The sequence below is a fragment of the Anomalospiza imberbis genome, chromosome 16, assembly GCF_031753505.1.
Source record: "Anomalospiza imberbis isolate Cuckoo-Finch-1a 21T00152 chromosome 16, ASM3175350v1, whole genome shotgun sequence".
Classification (NCBI taxonomy): domain Eukaryota; kingdom Metazoa; phylum Chordata; class Aves; order Passeriformes; family Viduidae; genus Anomalospiza; species Anomalospiza imberbis.
The window spans coordinates 11,209,312-11,230,152 of NC_089696.1; the positions used below are offsets into that span (position 1 = coordinate 11,209,312).

The following is a 20,841-nucleotide window of genomic DNA, read 5'->3' on the forward strand; positions in this document are numbered from 1 at the left end:
GGTGTCCCTGCTCAAGTCAGGGGTGGAATGAGATGAGCTTTAAGGTCCTTTCCAACCCAAACCATTCTGTGATTCTATGAAATCTAAGAAGGAGCCTAACTGAGGCTCTTGCACTTCAGCTCAGGGAGAGGCAGCACCTCTGGGCTCCAGGAGGACACACTGGGGCTGCTGGGGGAGCACAAGAGGAGCAAAGGGCAGCAGGAGACCACAGGTGAGTCCCAGGGCAGCCTCCAGTCCTAAAGGGCAGGAGTTTACTCCAGGGAGTTCATCTTCTTGCAGCCCTTGTGCAGCCAAGGAGACAGACCAAATTCAGGGAAGTTGAAGGGAATTCAGCTGGGTCATGACCAGATTTCATCAGAGCACATCCTGCCCTGCATGGGAACGACGCCGCTCCTTCCACCAGCCCCAGCAGAAACCTCAGCAGCTGAAACCCAAACCCCACAGCCCCGAGTGCAGCCCTCACAGCCTGGCTGTGCAAACCACCAAAGCCCAGCAAACCACAGACACCGACACGACAGTGGGACACAACTCTGCCACTAAAGAGCTGCTGCTTATTAGTCTGGCTTAAATTGCAGCAGGGAGGTACCTGAGAGCAGCTGCAGTGACTGTGCTGGGCTAAAGAAGCACCTGCTGACAAGCACTTGGCATGGAGGGGAAGTTTGGGAGCAGCTCCCTGTGACCCACAAAAGACCACCCCAGACCCACGGGCCCTCTCCTTCACACCTCCCTTCAGAGACAGCTGAACAAGGGGATTTATTTCAATACAAACATGAATAGCTACATTTTATGAAGTATGAGACAGGCAGAACCACAACAGTTCCCTGCTTCTCCTACATTCCAGTTTGCTCCCCTTTTGCCAGTCTTTGGACTGAGTCCCCCCATCTTCCACTGCTCCATCCACGCTGTCTCCTTCTCTGGGTACCCAGGAGCCTGCCTTGAAAAATCCTCTACTCCAAGTAGCAAGAAATTTCAAATTCCTTCCACTTGCATCTGTTTATTTAGATCACAGTTTGCCACCCTTTGTGCTTGGAAGAACACAACAAACACTCTCAAAGCTGGCTGTGCATCTTGTAGCCCTTCAACCCTCCAAGTGACTCCAGCTTGGCTGGAGCCTGGTGTGCCACAGGCTGGCTCTGGGCAGCACCAGCCCCCAGGACCACAACTCAAACCTTCTCATTACCTCCAGGGCCTCACCTTGCCATCTTCGTGGTAGACAAAGATGTTCCTTGTGCTATTGTCCTTCAAGTAAGTGATCTGCAGTCCGTGTGGGTTCCCGATTTTTGCAGGCTGGAAAGTGGCATTTAGGTGTTCGATCTTCATAATTGCTTTGGGTTCTTTTGCCTGGAAAGCACAGCTGAGTGAGCTAACACCTGAGAAGTGGCTTTCAAACCAAAAAACAGTTCACTTGGTCAGAAAAAAGGCCTAATTGAGGCCTCCATTAGCTAAGAGCACCTGAATGCCAGCCCACAAAACTAGCTGGTGATGAGATATCCCAGACTCCGCTTGGGTGTCAATGAGCGCTTCCTGCCAGCCTGGAAAAATGCTCTGTCCTCCTGCAAAATTCAGCAGGGATACAAAAAGAGACAGACTGCTAACTAACAGGCCAGGATGCTTTGTGCACCCACACACAAGTTCATCCTTGTCCCAAAAGATGGAGGATTATCCCCCTTGCCAACAACTGACCCAGGTGCTCGGCTGGGAAGCATCGTGTTCATGTCCCCATCTGTCCCATCCTCTCACGTGAGCCACTGGCTGCTGACTCTGCTCCTCCCTTGCCTTCTGAACCAGGAACTTTCTCTTCAGAGGGACAAATATAATCCTTACAGCCACCTCTAGGGTGGGTTAGCACAAGAGGGAGCCTGGGTCAGGCCCTCCCAGGCACCAGCCCCACCTGCACCCTCAGTGGCAGCCCCATAGCTCTGTTCATCTTCCTAAAAGCGTCTCTAGAAGTTGGCCACCCCTCCAGGACTGCACTGAGAAGTGAAAGAGAAGCAGTGAAAAAAACATCCCAACAAAGACAGATCAGCCCCTTGGTGACACCAGTTTTAGAGCAGGGCCAGCAGAAGGCTGTGGGGTGGTGCCATGGTCCCAGCACCGTGCAGAGGTGTCAGTGCTGCTTTGGGAACTCGGGGACTTCCTGAGGACACACGGCCCTGGAGGGTGACCATGGAGGGGAAATCCCAGCAGAGAGGATGTCTAGACAGCACCATTCCCACCACAGCTGTGGTCAACAACGAGGCAAAGCAGCTTTAAACTATCAGAGCAGCCAAGAGTGACTGAATGGAACTGCTGGGACTTTCACTTCTCCCTCAGCAAGGACTGGCTCTCTCTTCTCCATGAGATGCAACTGGACCATAGCAAACCAAGCTGAAGGGGAAGATGGTACTGTCAAAGCCATGGAGAAGTGAGGATGGATGTTCCCATACTCCGGATCATCACGACACCATAACTGCACCAACTGCTTGGGAAAGCTGGCTGCTGGCTCAGCCTGGGCTGCTGTCAGCTGTGATGGTCAGGGGAGACTCAAAGGTCAGAAAAAACACCTTGGCTTTCTCCAACACATGGTGCTGAACAGTGGAGTGTCCATCCACTCATCACAAATGCAATTTTCATGGTAATAGCTCCATTTCTCACAATAATGAAACATGCTCTGGGGAAGAAGACAAATACTTCCACGCTGCTGGACACTGGAACAGAACACCAGGGAGCTTTCCCTCTGGATTGCATGCCATGCCATGCAAAGGGGGATTCAGACCCCAGTGACCACTGCAAGGTGGTGACACCTTCGTCACAAGGTTGCCATCCATATGAAACCCACGTTAGTTGGATGATGCCGAGCCAGAGCTGAGAAAAACTCCTTTGCTGGTGTTTTGAGAAAAGCCCTATGGACTTCAAAGGGCAGCAGAGCAGGAATGTGTGAACAGGCCTGTGGGGCCTCTCTCCATGAGTGTGCTGGAGGAGCAAGAGCAAGCCCCGCTAAAGGGAGGGTGAGCTGAGCCTGGTGATCTTGTCCTGGAGTAACTGGGGACTCGGTGATTTTGGAAATTGTAGAAATAAACTGGTGCCCTGGGAATTACATGTTCCAGGATGCTCTCACAGCTGCAATCTGCACACAGCAACCCTAGGTACTCACATCGTTTTTGTTGAAGTACTTCAGAGCACCTTCCCTCTCTGATAACACAAATTTTCGGCTCAAGAATTGCCCATTGTCGCGTCCTCTCTTCCACAGAAATCCTTCTCGGTACCCTGCAGCAGAAAGGAATGACTGAGAACCAAGGATAAAGCTCTGCACTCAAAAAGAGAGTTGGGATAAAGAAAAGAACTAAGACTTCAGAACTAAGCAAACCAAGTGTGTGGCTGTTCTGCTGAGGACATGAAGGAAACAGGCCTTCTCCTTCAGACCTGCCCTCCTCACTCTGCTCTCATTCTCTGCCAACAGCTTGTGCTTCAGACAGCTCCACTCCGACACCCAAGGAGTGGCTGCCTGCAGGGCCCCCTGTGCATTATTGCACCTCAGTCCTGGGGTGAGCCAGCACAGGCAGAGGGTGCCCCTCTGTCCCCCTGGGACCCAGCAGCCCCTGCTGCCTGCCTTCCCACAAACCCACCCCGTCACCACCCAGAGATGCAGATGGGATGGTTCAAACCCTCGTTTATCCTACAGCCACAGCCAGCACTGGGGGTGACACCACTGTCCACCTAATCCCTTCCCCTCAGAGCCCTCTCCATCCCTCCAGTGCAGAAGTGCTCCAGCCCACTGGAGCATCACTGCCCGTGTGCACCAGTCCAGTATCCAGGGACCAACACTGGATACACCTGGGAATGACAAGGATAATTATTTTCTCTGGTCCACCCATCCAGCTTGGGAGAATCTTCCCCAAAGGCAGGAGCAGACCCAGCTCATTCAGTCCATCAGTTCAACCCTGTCCCACTATGCTAGGAACCTTCCTAGCAAAAAGCCCCTTTGGAGGGCACTGGCAGCGTCAGAAAGAGAGGAACGCACAGCAAGCAGGATTACCCCAGGTCTGAGCAAGGGGAAGCATCCAAGGAAGCAACCAAAGCCCAGCCAAGGGCAGCTGCATCCAACAGCAGAGCAGGATGAGCCCAGGCTGCTGTGCTTGTACCCCCAGCAGGGCAGAACTGCTGGGGAGCCACAGCTCTGACTGACACAGGGGCAGCTGCTGCTCCCTGCCAGGCTCTATCAGCAAACCCCTGTGTGCCCTGTGGCAGGCTGGACACCACGGAGCTGCTCAGGAATGATGTCTCTGTGCAGGAGACAGGCAGGCAGGAGGTTGTGCCCAGCTGATCCGTCTCTAAGGTGGCAGGTTTGCCTCGCGTGAGGCAGAGATGCTGCCAGGGCTCTGATGGCCAACTGCTCCCTGAATGGCAGCACATGGAGCAGCTTTTCCTCAGAGTGTGAGGTTTGGGAACCAAGGTCAAGTGGCTTCTGTTCCTGAAAGGGGCTGGGTTTTAATGCCAAGCCAGCTGGAGCAGCAGGAGAGTACTTCAAAAGCTACTGCTATTCATTCCAGTGAAGAGCAGAGAGGGTTTCAGAGCCTCTCTGTGCCTGGCATTTGAGGAACTCTGGTGTCTCGTAGGGAGCTGGAGAGAGCCGGCATGGAGGAAAGGACATCAAAGAGGACAGTGATATCTCCAAATAAAAACGGGAGGGGATGCAGGAGGAAAGCCCATTTTTCCCTCAGGAAAGCCCATCTTTTCCTTCAGGAACCCTCACCTGGGCTTTGTGTGGCTCAGCAGAGTACACTGAGCACACAGAGCTCAGCTCATGTTGGCCCCACCTTGGAGCAGCTCCTGCCTGTGGGTATCATCCATTCATTCATCTATTCCAAACACAGGATTGGTGAAGGGTGCTGCAGGTATTCCTGACTGCACTTGCTCCCCTCCACAACATGGATTTTTTAGCATTTAAGGGATGGAGAATAAAATTACTCTGTGTCTCCCCAAAGGTGATCTCAAATCCTTGCTAACCCTGGCAGATGGGCACCATCATGGCTGTATATGAAGAGAGGGAAGCCCAGAGAGGTTTGCTGAGCTGCCCAGGACAAGGCTGTGAGCCAGGATCAAAGTCAGCCTAGAAACCCAGTCTTCCCTGCCCTCTTACATTAGACATTTCATCATTTTGACATTCTATTTCCAATTTGTTGTGTCAAAACACAGGATCCAAATTCACTTCAAGGAATAATTGCAAAAACCCAACAAAACCAAGTGTTATCCCATTCAGTGGCTCACATGTTGGCTCTTCCCAGGCCAATCACTTCAGCAAAAGAGCTCCTGGCTGCTCTGATAAAGCCAGCTGATGATTTCAGTGTACTTTGGTACAGATTTTTGCTTGCTTCTTTTCTTTTCTTATTTCTTTCAGGGCTGCATCCTCAGGAGCTGCTCCTCTGCTCTGCCCAAACCTGAACCCCTGTCAACACCCATCAGTGCAAACCACCACGAACAGCCCTTGAACCCAACATGAACCCACAGAGGTTCCCCAGGCAAACTGTGTGTCAGCAAGATGTGTCCTCAAAGCCCTGATCCAAAGGGTTGTGACAACAGCCAGAGAAGGTGCTGAGAAACAGAACTGCAGGAGGCAGAACAGGGAACAGATCTCACACTGGAGGGCATTGGAGACAGAAAATAAACCCTCTCTTCCTTGTCTCATGTGCTGCACTGTCTTAGCAACAGCTTCGTATTTAGAGGCACCTGGTCACATTCAGATCCTCAGGGGTGGGGAGGCCCTGGCACAGGGTGACCAGAGAAGCTGTGGCTGCTTCCCTGGAAGGGTCTACGGTCAGGCTGGACAGGGCTTGGAGCAACCTGGGATAGTGGAAGGTGTCCCTGGCCATGGCAGGGTGAAATGGGATGATCTTTAAGGTCCCTCCCAACCCAAACCATTCTCTGAGGGCTGCTCTGCTTAGATGGAAGCTGAACGACCACAAGACCTACAACACCTGCTGACTGCTTGTGTTGGACCACACAGCATCGTGTCACCAACACGTTTGTTCCTCTCCTGAGGCACAGAACAAGGGCTGCAGCCACCTGCCATCATCCCATGGATCACCAGTACCTAACCATGAGTGCAGGAAGCACTACCTGGGCAAGACTGACAAAGAAATCCCACTGACACAGCCAACATTGCTGCTGTCACGTTTCCTGCGTCACTTCTGTCACCTGCCAAGGAGCAGAATCAACCACTTGCTTTTGCAGGCTGCTCTGGCACAAACCTGTGACACCTGCAAAAGCCCCACCAAGCAGTTGTGTCAGTCAGCCAGCAAATGGCACGTGATACAACCACACAGCCCAGATGGGTATCTCTGACCTGTTACGTGGCTTCCAAGGTAAAATGAGGAACTGCCACTTCCACACCCATTGCATCCCGACAGCTAAAACTCTGGGGGCAAGGAAAACAGGGTCACCAGGGGGGTTGACTGAAAAGAAGATAGTGCATGGCCTTGTGCCAGCTCAGGTGGGCTGGTGGCTGCAGCTCCTTCAGGCACATAAAACTGGCAGCACCCACTGGATGCTCCAGTGTAGCTTCCTCTGCCTGAGAGCCTGCAGAGGAAGCAAGGGAGAGGATTTTATATAAAGAACATTTGTTGTAGCCACCATCTTTCCATCTGACTTCCACCAGCATTTGGTTCAAGTTCCCCATTTTAAAGAAGAGGGATATTGCTACTTCCCCACCTCAGAAAGCTGTTACAGAGATCAGTTAATGAGGGGGGGGTTTGGTCTCTGAGAATATGGATTACAGGAAGCACCCAAAATTACTTGTTCAGTTTTTACCCTTTTTCTCAGAGAAAAAAAAAATCCCTCCTACAAAGAGGACAATCAGATCCACTGGCTTGCAAAAACCAACGTGCATGGACTTTTCCTTCTGTCATCCTAAGCAAGGCATTCAAAACTGGGAATTAAAACCATGTCTGATCTTTGGTTTCTTTGGCTCCTTGTTTCACAGTTTCACCTGGAAAGAGGTAACAGAACTGCTTGTTTCCATGATGTTTCTAGGGCTGTAGTAAAACCAGGTCTGGTCCCAGGCTTTTAGAAGGAACCTGAGTGTATCCAACACCACACAAATGCACCACTGTGTGCTTTCTTGCCTTCTTCTCTCACTGCAAGACAAAGCATGGGGGGCTGAATAAGAGAAAAAAAAATGTACTTGTGCAGGTAATCCAAGAGAATCACGTTTTCCTGGCGTTCAGGCAGGGCACCTCCTCCTACAGAAGCCATTTTTCCTTCCTCTCAGCAGTTAAAGTGCATTGACCCCGATTCAGAGCTTTGGAGAAGATTGAAATCCAACTCCCTCACTCTGCTGCTAAAATTGCAGGCTGTACATTGCCACTCCTCTGAGTGTCAAAGCTGAGCACCCTGCTCCATTAGCACAGTAAGGTGTTAATTAGGGCAGGACAGGGGATAGGCACTCACTGGATGCAGTGTGCCCACCTTTTCTGAGAGGTTAAGGAACCGCATAATTATCTGGAGCAGCTGAGTGTGGAATCCCTGACATCACACATCACCTCTGACCCCTGTCACAACCTCCTTTTTAAATAAAGAGTCTGAAGGACATTCCTCTGAAATAAACCCCACTGCCCACAATGAGAGGGTTGGATGGAGAAGGTGGCATACTCTACATTTTCCTTACAGACTGGACTTTGAATAGGGTTGTAAAAACAACTGTGCACCTCTTGTTTAGCCACGTCAGTGTAAATGGTTTGGTTTGACTGCTCTAAGTTGTAACATTTCTTCCTGCAGCACCCGGCCACCATCAAAGCAAGACATTTCAATGAGTTCAACTTGCATACTTTAAGAATTTGCCTTCCAATAAAAGTCATTAACCAAGGAATATTAAGTTTGGTCATGGAACAGCAAAAAAGTTTGCCCAGATCCCCCAGATGCAAGCAGGGTCCAGGTCCTCAAACACCTCAGAGCTTGCACCCTGCTCCCCTGCACAGCACCAGCAGATTGCTTTTTTGGCTTGATTTTTTTGCCTGTTTGCAGCTGCGCTGAGGAGCTCAGAAGTTCCCTGCAATAACTCTGCAGCCATCTCTGGATAATCCATTTCCTGCTGGTCCCACACTGAGCAGTGCAGATACAGCCATGCTGGAGATGTCTCAGCATCCCCATGGTAGGAGGGACCTGATGCTGAGATGGAAATCCTTCCCTTCGAGCCCTCCAGCACTGACCAGGTCAGGAGCCACCAGGAGCTGCTACTGCCCCTGCACAGTTCAGTTCTTTGGAATTTACAGCCTCAGCAAGCAGCAAACGAGGATGTGTTCAGTGCTCCTCCAGCCCCCAGGACACCTGCGAGGTCAGTGCTTGGTGCACCTAAGGCAGGGTGGGTGCTGGCATGTCCAGCTCCCCCTCGCAGGCTGAGAGGAGAACGATCTCCCTTCACCTCCCTCCAGACAGCTTTTTCTCCCCATTTAGGACACCACATCCTCTTCACACCTCATCCAGCCAGGCCTAAGAGCCCAAGAACTCCCAAGTGCAGCACCCTAACACCCACACCATTTTCTTGTGCACACACGTTTTAGAGGCACAACAGTTCCCAGCTCCTAATCAATCAGTCCTCTCCTAACGAGCACTTAGCATCCAAATTACCTTTCCTAAAGGCCATTTTGCAGAGAGGGGTTTCATGTTGTCATCCAGTCTGCCTCTGCTGCCTTCCAGGAGCTCATAAAACAATTATTGTCCCACTGCATTGTCACTTCAGCTATGGATGCAAGCAGCTGATGAGATTGATTGCTTCCACAATGCCCAATTAACCCACTCACTCTGCAAACGATTGACTTAATCAAAGGCAATTAGCGCTTGAATGGCTACAGCAGACAGAAAGCCAGGATTTAGTGGATGATTCAGATAACGCACAGACATCTCCTTGGCCTTCTAAGGCAAAACATCTTCACTAAAATGCTCAGCTCAGAGCTGGAAGTAGATGAAACCTCAGGTCGGTGGTGTGAGGTGGCACAGAAAACACAAGGGACCAGGAACATACGCTTCTCTTTACTGATAAAAGGGGAACTTGCAATGACTGATGTTCCCTTTTTCCTACTTTTTCTGCTCATGCAGGGCCCGGAACACCAAGCAGTTGACCAGACCTCAATGACCAACAGGTCCTGAAATGGTAACTTGCCTCTGATAGTCAGATCCAGTCCTCTGAGCAAAGGCAACGCTGTTTTACAAAACCACCTCCCATATTGATTTCTCCCACAGTATCTCCTCTCACAATGTAAAAAAAAAAAAAAAAAAAAAAAAAAAAACCAAAAAAAAAACAACCCACACCAGGAAAGACTCAGTTAGGAGGCAGGACCACATCTCAGTAGAAATGCAGGTGTCAGTGTCCTCAGGGACTTTTTCCTCTAGACAAACCACCCCAAACTAGCACAGCAGAGACCAGACAAAGCCTCACCACAGGAAGGTCAAGAACAACCCACGGCACCTAAAGCAGAGGACATAGATCATTTTAGATCATGTGAGGAACAACTTCAAGGCTGAAGCCAAGCATGGAAAACCAATTTTCCAGATCACTACAAAAAGATATTTTCATCTTGCTTCATCTCGATTTTGTCACGGAAGAAGGTGCTCCCCAGCTGCTGGGATCAGTAGGAAAATGGAGCCAAATGCATTATCTCTGTGGAAGGATCATGGGGCTGAGCTCAACTACACATCGAGATCCTGAGGCTCACAGGAAGAATTCTGACGAGGTCTGTCCTCCCCCACAGGCATGTGGTATTTAAATGCAAGGTCCATCCCCGGGTTTCCAGTCCCACTTATTCGTGAGTACACTCGCATTGGTGGCTCACAGCTGAAAATCCAAACTGCTTCTAAGCAAAGCCCCAATAATAAAGCTGAAATCCATTAAGCCTGTGATGTTTGCCACTATTTAAATCTGATTAAAATTGTACATGACACCACTAAGCCGAACAGTCAGAAAACACTCCTGTCAAGCCTGATGTTTCTCCGTGTAATCCAGACCCCCCTTCTTTCAGCGGGTTGTCAGCTAAAAGGAGCCATAAGAAGAGATCATGTACCTAATCCAGCTTCCTAAGCTGTTTTTAACTGGTTTCTTTAATCACATGTTCCGATTCCCCGCGGAGCAGCTCTCAGGTGACAGAGACATCAGCACAGTCATTCATACTCCCGGGAGGGCGCTCAGATGGGATCACCTCGCCCCTTGTGCCGACTGAGAGCAGCAGGAACAAGACACACACACACATGCCTCTGCAGAGCTTGGGAAGCCTTCAGTGCGACAAAAAACGGGAAATCGCGGCAGCAGGGGGTGAGAGCCACTGGGCAAGCAACTGCAGGGTAAGGTGGTGCAAAGGACACTCATCAGAGAAAAAACTCCTTTTGGTAGAGTGATATTGATCTCCCTGTGAGCACTCACCTCCTCTGAAAATGCTGCGGGGGAACAAGTATGAGGAGAAAACACCAAATTATACAATTCCCAAGTCTTCACCTGACTGCTGCAGGCATATCAGGTTTAATAAAGCAGACAGCCACATCCTCCCTTTTATCAGTTTATCTTATAATTGACCATCGATACAGTACAACTTCCGTGGTAACTTAATTATTGAGCAAGTGTTTACATATTAAAGATAAGACCACAGCTGGCTGCTGCAAGCACAATTTGATTGTATCTGCTGGGAGATGTTACAACCCCTTGCTACAGAAAATGTCTTTACTGGAAGCCTTGCACTTACATTGCTGAGAATTGAATGTGGAATGTAATTTTACTTGGAAATCAAATGCTTCCTCTTCGAGTGGCATCCCTACAACACCCACCTGGGAGCTGCTGGCTGCTTGGAGAAAAAAATCCTGTTACAGGTAAATAACCTTCATGTTTTGCTCTTTGGAAGCCAGTCTTCCACAATAAAAGGCAGATGGAAGGTGGGAGGTTCCCAGAGTGATGTTCATCCCATTTACCAGCAGTGAGTGCACTCAAAGCCTGATTTAGCTGGAAAGCCAGGCAAGAAAACGTTTAAGGGCAGGCACGCGGTACTAACTCACAATAACATCCTGCAGGAGCTGAATTCTGAGAGCCAAACCACTCCCAAACCACAGGGCAAGGATCCTCCTTGGGCGAGACACAAACATTCCAAAAAATCCTCGCTGCAGCCACTGTGAGTTACTGCACAGAAGCTGCACAGGAAGATGTCCTGCAGCCTTCCCTCCCCGCACCTGGAGGAGCTGCTGCCACCATCCCACACCATCATCACCCCTGCCCAGGGATGCCCACACGGAGCTGGTCCTGCCTGGACCTCTGCAAGGCAAGGGAGAACCCACCTGAAGCCCCACATGCCATGGCTCATGCAGAAAGCAGAGAGGTGAGACCTGGAAGAAGGCAAGAAACCTTGACACCCTCCTCGCACACCACAGTGGGATTCACCAACCTACAGCTGCTCAAAACGCCTCCAGAGCACCAGGAACCACCTGAAGGTCTGGGCTTTACACAGGCATCCTCAAACCACACCTAGGGGATCAGGCTAACATAGTCTCTGAGCCTAAAGAGCTTTTGATGGATCTCTTCTCCACACCAATAAATAAAAGCTCAGCTAGGCAGCTGCTCACACAGATCAATCCAAGCAAGGATGAGACAAATTTAAAACCCTAACAGAGCTGTAGAGGAGTCAGCAGAGAAGTTCACCACAGACTTTCGATGAGTTTAGGACTCTCTCTTCTGGGACATCCTGGAATAAAGCATTCCCCCACACAGGCAGCATTTCCATGCAGTCACAAATCATGGAAAGCCATTCTCACCCATAGCACTCCTCTTTTTCTGCTTTGAAGAGAAATCCAAATGACTTGGAGCAGATCTGCTGCAGTGCTGCTATTGGCTCCTGGATGTCTTTTATTGAGTGCTCAATGCATTTACAGTGAAAACTTCATACAGGAAAGGAGAATTTTTAAATTTAGGACTCGTTTCTGCCCTGGCTGCTGGTGTTCCAGCTGTCCCAGAAATTAGCTGGTACACGATGCTCTGGCAGCTGTGCTATCAAGGAAGGAGCATTTGGCAGCACAGCCACAACCTCCAGGTTGCACAAGGACATTTGCACACCTTGATTTTTCTAGAACTATCACCTCCCCTTCCCTGGAGCAGCATAATCCCATTTAATGAACTCCTGGAATTATATAAACCAAGGCTAAATTCTGTCCCAATAAATCATTGGCCAAAATTCATACTGACTTAGCTAGGCTAAAATTTTTTTTCGACCCTCTACAATACATGAAAGCTTGAAATTCACTCCCTGCTGAGCAGCCTCATTGTCTTTTAGGTATTTTGGGGATATGCTGTTTGTTACTGCCATGCTTGTGTCCCTTAGGGGCTGCCCTGGTTATGAAACTGGAGGTGGCTGCTGCGTCTGCACCTCAACAGCAGCAGCATTTGTAAAACCAGTCCCATTTAGCCAGCTGGGGAGGCACCTCCCTGTCCCATTTCAGAGTAAGCATCCCAGAAGTGGGGTGTGGACAACTCCTTCACTGTTGCACTGGAGATTTCAAGGTGAAAACTCGTGTGAGTTCACTATAGGGGGAAAATGCAGGTGGATGTGGGCTGGTGTTGGCAAGAAAGAAGCATCAGCAAATGCTCTGGTTCAGCGTTGAGGCTGATCTAACTCAGCTGCATCTCTGGCAAACTCCAGAAAAAGACATGACCTCACCCTGGAGAATGTTCTTTATCTGGTGAGAGACAGAAACTGCCCAGCCCTGCACAGGTCTCCAAAGTAAAACAGGTCTTTCTTTAGTAAAAATTGAATTAAGCTACCATGAGTTGCCATGAAAACAGCCTTTTCCATGTTCTTTGTTATCCTATTGCTTCCTAGCTGCTCCCTTCTCATTAGTGGAAGAAAGACGCCCCAGCTTTTTGGTCCTGTGTCATTACTCAGGGAATGTGAATGTGCACAGTATAAAATCACTGAGAAACACCAGACCTGCAGCACCATGAACTACCCTTATAAAGCACAGAAAATACAAAGGGACGGTTCTCCTATCCTTTCCTTAAATGTTTATCATCCAAGACATGGAGAACAAAGCCTCGTACTTCTCTTCAGCTGTCTCCAGTTGGTATAGGTCCACTTACTGACCGCAATAACTCAAGGTTACAGGAACAGGCAGCCTGAGCAGTATCAAAATACACTAATTCAAGTTGGTTGACCTCAAATACGGAAAGCTCAAGGACAGGAGTGAGTCATGATAATTATAGTTGGGGTGCTCCACACATTTATTGATCTTATAGTCTATCCTCACCAGCTGGACTGACTCTCCTGGGAACTACTCAGGCATCCCCAGGGAGAATCCAGAGCACACCTCAAAACACAGGTAGCACATTCAGCTGCCACAGGCTGGAGGGGCTCAGACCACCTCACCCATGAGAAACTGCACTAGGTTCAGCAAATTCAACCAACCTCAAACTGACCACAAATGCAATGCTTTTGATTTGAGTTGATAAATGTAAATGTTTCTGTTAAAGGATGACACAAAATGAAACATTTCTTAGGTGTGCTTTTTTCAGAGGGAAAAAAAAAAACCACTTAACTAAATATTTTACACAAAGCCCTTAAAAAAAAAAAAAAAACAAACCCCCAGCTATTTAAAATTTCATGGGGCAGCCCTTACCCCTTTCAGCAAGGCTCACACACAGGCTGCTCTGCTTCCCCTGCCTCAAGCATCGCTGCTGCCTCACTTCTTGCATGAGAGCTGCTGCTCCTTGGCTAATTATAGAAGCTTGGATCAGAGCTATGCTGAAGGCAGCTTGACAGAACCAGCTGTTAAAATTACAGCTGGATCCTAAACTAGCTGTGAGCATCCAGCTTTAGCTCGCAGTGGTGCTACCCCCCTCCCAGGGCCAGCTGCTCCTCCTCCCCTAAGTGCAGACCCACAGGTTCTCACCTGCAATTTTTGGCTGCCTTAAATGCTTTTCTGCTTTAGGGGAGTTGAAGACATCAGAGCATTTCTCTTTGCTAGATGTTTTTCTTCCTACAGCAGCTATCTGTAAGATCCATCACCACCCCATCACTTTGTCACTGCAATGTTCATGGATTTCCTGGAAAGCATAACAGCAGTCGCTGGCCTCTTGCCATAGCTCAGAGAGATAGAAAAAAGAAAAATGCACCAAATTTAACTCTAAAAGACAAGCTTTTGCATTTGGAGCCCTCTCCTTTGCCTTCTTGTGGTGACTTTGTGCAGTGTCTCCTTATCAAGGCTGGGAAGTGGTGCAGCATCTTCCCTGGATTCCCACAGAGCCCCAGGAGGCGGCAGTACTCCTTCTGAGGGGTTTGTACCAAGTCAGAATCAGCACTTCCAAACAGCTCCTGAAAGGCACTGAAAGGCTTCTCCAGCTCCTGGTCATATGATGCCAGTCCTGTGGAAATGTCAGCGCATCCTGGCATGGCCTCAGTGCCATGTGCTCCCTGCCACAGCCCTGCTCCCCTTGCACAAGAAAAAATAATGGTGAGACAAACCAAACCTGCCATCTCCCCTTGCATCCTCCTCCTGAGTTTAGTTTGTTAAACAGCCCTTTGATGTGCCTTGTCTTTACTGCAGCAAAGTCCTGTTTGATGTTTACACCATTTGCATTGTGAAGTTGCCGACGGGGAGCAAGGCTGGGCCCACCCCAGGCAGCTCTCCAGGAGAGCCCTTCCCAAACCCACTGAGGATGCTGCAGTGGCTGCTGTCAGTCTGGCTGGGCTTGCATCTGCTGCTGGTTTCTTGAGTGGATTTTTTCAAATGGATCCGTTTCCTTCCAAGGCAATTTGGTTCAATATTAGTTCACTCACTGTGTGAGTTTTTGCTTTGCTCTGGGTGAGGCTTCAGAGAGCAGAAGTGACCTGCAAAGCATCTCCCCCCATCCACTTCCCATGGTAGCAGTGCCAGGGCACACCAAGGCAGAAGAAGAAGCAGACATTTGTTTTAAAGCAATGACGGCATTTCCCTCAAACCTCCAAGGAGAGGATGGGGAAAGGTTTCTTGGAGCAAGTCCTGGAGTTGTGTAATGCTAAATGCATAAAGGATTATACTGGGAAGACATGAAAAGGAGACTGAGCATCAGCAGTGGGGTCCCATCTGCTTCAGCTGAACACACTTCTCTGTAAACTTTCCTCCTTCAATCATTTCAATATTTCTCCAGATCCTTTCATCTTAAACTCTCCCTCCCTATTAGACAAAAGGTTCTCCCTATTAAACAAAAGGTTTTTGGGAAAAAAAAAAAACAAATCAGGCCTTAATCTCCCTTTTTTGTACCCAAAATCCACAGCACAAGTGCCAAGGCATGGATGCCAGACTGCACACAGCCCCACTGGGGCCATGCCCTGCTCCTGGGGCTGCCAACATCACACCTGACACACGCCAGGTGCTGCACAGGTGAGGAGAGAGTGCAGGGGCTCAGACCCACCCGAGAGGGGCTTCACCTCCACGAGAGGGTGTGGGGAGGGGGGAGCAGCTCCCCGAGCCTGGCTCCCAGCGGGATTCACGTCCCGGCCGGCGCTGATGTCAGGGCTGGAGAACAGAAGCCGCTCTGTGCCTCGGCAGCAGGAGAAGGAGGTTTCTGTGCCAGGCAAGGTTGCTTGCTGGAGGGATGCTCGTGTTTTAACCCACTCCTGACAACAGCACATCAGCCTCCAGTGACCTTGGAGCTGGGCTGGGAGAACTGCAGGGTTTGCAATTCCCATCAGGCACTCACACCCCAGCCCTCTGATGGAAACCTCTGGACAGGGGCTGCTTTTTGGATGTGTCTGTACAGCACTCAGAGCACTGGATGCAACAAAATGCTCTTGAGCATCATTGAAATGCTAAAATGCTCCTTTAAAAAGCCATTAGTGGAGGCTGCATCCTTTTTGGAGAGGGCTAGAGCCCCAGTGCCACTTAGCCTGCCATCCTGCATCCCTCCTTGCCACGCTCCCCACTGCTCCAACAACCATGAGGAGAAGCATCAGCAGAACCTGCACAACACCAAGCTCACAGCAGGCTGCAAAACTCAGCCAAGAAGCCAAACTCCCTGATACAATCCCTGCCTGGCTGTGATGCCAAATCACTTCATCCTCTGGGACACTGAGACAGGGCAGAGGTCCACGCCAAAGAAGCATCCCTGTGCCCTGGGCTCCTCATTCAGCCCCACATCAGCCTGCTCAGAGATCAGCCCCACCTTCAGCTGCCCTGGGCACAACCACACACGGCCTGGGTGCCCCAGTGCCAAGCAGAGGAGCTGCTCCTGCTGTCAGCTGGGAAGAGGGAAAATGCAGCCAGACTTTGGGACCCTGCAGCCAAGCCCTTACAGCCAAGGGCAGGGCTGAGTGCGGAGATTTGTAACACGCTTTTGCTGAAATCCAGTGAGAGCCAAACCTGGTGCTTTGGTTCAGCCAAACACTGGAATCGGTTGCTGGGAATTTACTGGAAATGGTGATTTAACAGAAGGCACCACTGATGCAATCCTAGTGTGCACACCAAGCACCAACATGCACTGCAGGGAACTGGTGCCATGACTCCCTACCACAAAGCATCTCCCCCTCCATGCCCACGTCTCTGCTTTGCAAAAGCCAACATGAATTCTCCACAAAATACAAGGCTATCCTGATTTTTTGCTGCTTTTTAACCACGCTCTGCTATTACTTTTTTATTTCCACCTCTAGGTCTATGAGGAATCTTCTTACAGGGATTGGAAAGAGAGGCTAAGACAGCACAAAAAAGCATCCCACAGTGAGGGATGCTCCACAGATCCCGTGACAGCCACATCTTCCTGATGCACGCCGCTGCCCTGAATCACAAAAACAAGAGCTTCCCATCAGTGAGGGGCAGAGTAGAAAATTAGGGAGCTTCTCTCAAAGCCCTGCACTAATACTTGAGCCTTTCAAGCATCAGAAGAGAATTTAATCCATTTTACAACTAGCATCAGATAACAGTGACATTAAAAAGCAGCTGGAGCCAAGCAGCAACTTCTTTTTGAGGCTATTAAGTAGAAATAAATTAACTTATTTCTTTATATTGAAAATTCCTCTCTACGGACTAAGATCAAGGCCAGCTAAAGCTTTTGACAGCTGTTTGCCCATCAGCCACATCTGCATTGAGGTTAAATAGAGATTTACACTCACAGAAACTTCTGAAAAACTCAGACCTTTGGATGAAGATGCAGCCAGTATTTTCAGAAGTTCAACTCATAAAATGTTAGAAGAGCTAATTATAATTAGGCTTTTTCTACATTTCTATATATGGTGTAAATCAGGAGGCAAGCCACTGGCATTACAGGAAACATGCCAGCAAAAAAGCAGAATGAGGGGAAAACAAACTCTTTATTTGCATGATATTATTCACTTTACAGACACCTAACACAGCCAGGGCTTTCAAAGCCATTTATAAATTTGCAGCACTCTGTGGCACTAAAGCTTTTACTGTGGAATTCAGAGTCTAACGTGACCTGGTGTTTACACAGTGACATTTCAAACCTCACTGCCCTCAGCAGAAACACCTCCAGGGCCGTGGCTGGGGTTTGGGTACAGGAACACAAACATCACAATCTCTGCAGAGATTCCATCACCGCTCCAAACACCGAGCGGGGACCGGGGATGAGAAACTGGTTTTGTTTAACAGAGCACTCGGGGCCCATTTACAAAGCACTGTGAGCTGCCATTGCAACACCGGTGACACGAGCTGCTGGAGCTGCCTGGCCTCGGACACTCCTCGGACACTCCTCAGACACTTGGACACTCGGACACTCCTCGGACACTTGGACACTTCTTGGACACTCCTCAGACACTTGGACACTCCTTGGACACTCCTCAGACACTTGGACACTCGGACACTCCTTGGACACTTGGACACTCCTTGGACACTCCTCAGACACTTGGACACTCGGACACTCCTTGGACACTCGGACACTCCTTGGACACTCCTCGGACACTTGGACACTCCTTGGACACTCCTTGGACACTCCTCAGACACTTGGACACTTAGACACTCCCTGGACACTCCCCAGACACTCAGATGCTCCTCTGACACTCCTCGCACACTCAGACACTTGGACATTCCTTGGACACTTGGACACTCCTTGGACACTTGGACACTCCTCAGACACTTGGACACTCGGACACTCCTTGGACACTCCTTGGACACTCCTCGGACACTTGGAGACTCCTCAGACACTCGGACGCTCCTCAGACACTCCTCGGACACTCGGACACTCCTCAAACACTTGGACACTCCTCAGACACTCCTCGGACGACACTCGGACGACACTTGGACGACACTTGGACACTGGCGGGGGCTGCCCCGGGCTGCTGCTGCAGCCCCCGAACAAAGGGCGGGCGGAGCCGCAGCTTTTCTCCCACACCAAAGGCTATTTTTAGATGTTGTAAGCTCATAAGGAACTGGGGGAAGGGAGAAAAGGTTTAAGAAAAAAAAAAAAAACAAAAAACAAAAAACCAAAAACAAACCCAAACGATCTGAAGTATTTCTGTACCTTGTCAGGTCAGAGAGGAGGCACAGCCCTGCCCCGCACCATGGCCAGGGACACCTGCCCTCGCTGTGGAAATGATGGAGGGTGGCTTCATACACACACCAGCCCCAAACCAGGCAATGCCACCCACCCCCTGGAAGGCACTGGGATGCTCCTGCACACCCCAGGGTGCCCAGGCAGGTGACCTTGCTCTGCACCACTGCCCTTTCCTACATCACACGGTGCCTGGACAAAGCCCGGCGAGATGTTGCTGATAACCCTCGACATGGTTGCTTTTATCTCGTGGTTTCTCTTACTGCTCCTGTGAGCTCTGTTTCCTAAGGAACCAAGGCTTCTGTGAGCATTGCTCATCCATCTCTCCCTCTGGCTTCTCAGCATCTTGGATAATTTCAGCCAGATGTGGCTCCTGTAATTGCTGAACACTCCTCTTTCTCGCTTATAAAGCAATGGGGTAATTTAAAAAATAACCCTCATCCCTGCATTTTGCAGAACCACCCTTGTGGTGGGGCACTGCCTCTCCTTCTGTGAGGGGCTGGCATCTCCCTGCTGTCACTTTACCCCCAACCATACCCCCACCCTGCTCTGTGTCTGTGCAGTGCTCAGCACAGCATCACCCTGACCACGCTCAGATCTTCACCTGGGAAAAGCCAGGAGAGCTGCCCAGGAGCTGATGGAAATATGAAGAGAAACATCAGCCAAGGATGTGGGTTGCACTAGGGGAAAAAACAACAGTGAACTAAATCTTCCTGCTGGTCTGCATGAGAGAAGCTGAGATGGCAGCTGGCTACCGTCCTGACCACACACATGAGCTGGCTCAAATCCTTCCCAGGGCTAAAAGCAACTCTTGATTTAGCTGACAACACCTCAGCAAGAGAGGTTTGGTTTAACTCTCTTCTTTAAGATGCAGGTCCAGTGTCTTGTCAGCAGTTAAAGGATGCTACAGGAAGGACTTATGGCACTTCTCCCCACTTGCAAGGAGCTGGTTTCACACATCAGCTCTGTCTCACCCTTATCAAGCCACTCCCACAGGGGTGATGCTCTGACCATGGAGCAGGTCCAGTGGGATGGAGCAGTGTTCCACATAAAGACCTCCAGACAGCATAAACCAGCACAAGAAATAGGAAAGAAAACCCAACAACACAACCCACCTTTGTCTCTCTTGCACCTCTCATGGGAGCCCAAATCTGGGAACACTCTGTTGCCACAACCCTCACACTGCTACAGTGCCCTGAACGGGGACTTTGTTATTTCCTTAAACCTTCTCAGCTTTTCTCAGTCTTTATTTAAACCTTCTCATCCTTTTCTCTCCTGGTCCAACTGTCCTTCCCTGCAGCACGGGAGCTGCAGCCAAGCCCGAGCAGGGCAGTGATTCCCTGGCACAGGTAGGTCTGTGCATGTGACAGGACCCTGGGGAAAGCACCCCTCTGGAGCAGCACACTTCCCAGCACGGCTTCACCCCAGCCCTGTGCAGCACTGAAAACCTGCAGCCTGCACAGGAGGTGCCCCACTCCCCTGAGCCTGCAGGCGCTCTCCACTCTCACCCTCTCTTCTTGCAGGCAGCCAGAGATCAGAAGACCCCGCCTGTCCCCAGGCAGCCACCCTCCCACCCACAGTGTCCCCACACCTGTCCCCACGCCACCTCCACCCCTGGGCTTCACTGCAAAGTTTGTGTGCAAAGCAAAGGGAGGGGAGGGCTCTGCTGTGGCTTCACACCCCCTTCTGCACCAGCATCTCCTTAAAGACCACGAGTGCTCAGGGCTCAGCAAAGGCCACCAGGAGCCCTCAGGCTGATGCTTTATTTCTTTGCTCAGTGCTTTGGGCTGTCTGATGAGCAGAAAACCCCGTGTCTTCTGAGGCTGCCATTAGCACTGGTTTGCTCCCTGGGTGCTGCTGCTCAGCCCTGTAATTTGCTTCTGAGGTTATGAAAAAACCCACGGCAGAGCTGGTGTCGCTCTGACACCCACAGCTCCTCACTGGCTGGAGGAAATGGGGTAAGAGACAGCAGAGGATCAGGTCTGTCAGTTAAAATAATTGGAATTTAACTGCAACACTGCTCACTGGTTTGTCTGATGAGGCCCAAAATAAACTGCATTACATCACTGCAGGTCACACTGAGCTAATAAGGGTCTCTTCCTCACACTGGGAAAGGACATTTTTGTGTCCCCTGTGTTTTCTCCAGTGCTTTGCAGTCAGAGCTCCTTCCAACTGTGTGAGTGCAGGGGAAAATTAATTCAAACTGCTGCCCAAATTATGCAAGAGCCTCATGGAATGGAAAGTGCACATTAACAGATTTTACTATTTTAGGGTGTTCTTTCATGTCTCATAATTTATTTTGCCATCATATTTGCAGACAAATAGGAAACAACGCAGAAGCCAAGTAATCCTTAGGGTGCTGAGAG

At 50.0% G+C, this 20,841-nt stretch overlaps 1 protein-coding gene across 1 annotated transcript in view; it reads right to left on the reverse strand.

The window, feature by feature from the left end:
• The window catches only part of ADAP1 (ArfGAP with dual PH domains 1), a 50,854-nt gene that overhangs the window by 5,484 nt on the left and 24,529 nt on the right, over positions 1-20,841 (reverse strand). The window contains exons 5-6 of the mRNA XM_068207020.1: positions 3,134-3,246; positions 1,195-1,341 (exon numbers count right to left, since the gene is read on the reverse strand). Coding sequence (XP_068063121.1) covers positions 1,195-1,341; positions 3,134-3,246 — 260 coding nt within the window. The remainder of the gene's footprint in view (positions 1-1,194; positions 1,342-3,133; positions 3,247-20,841) is intronic.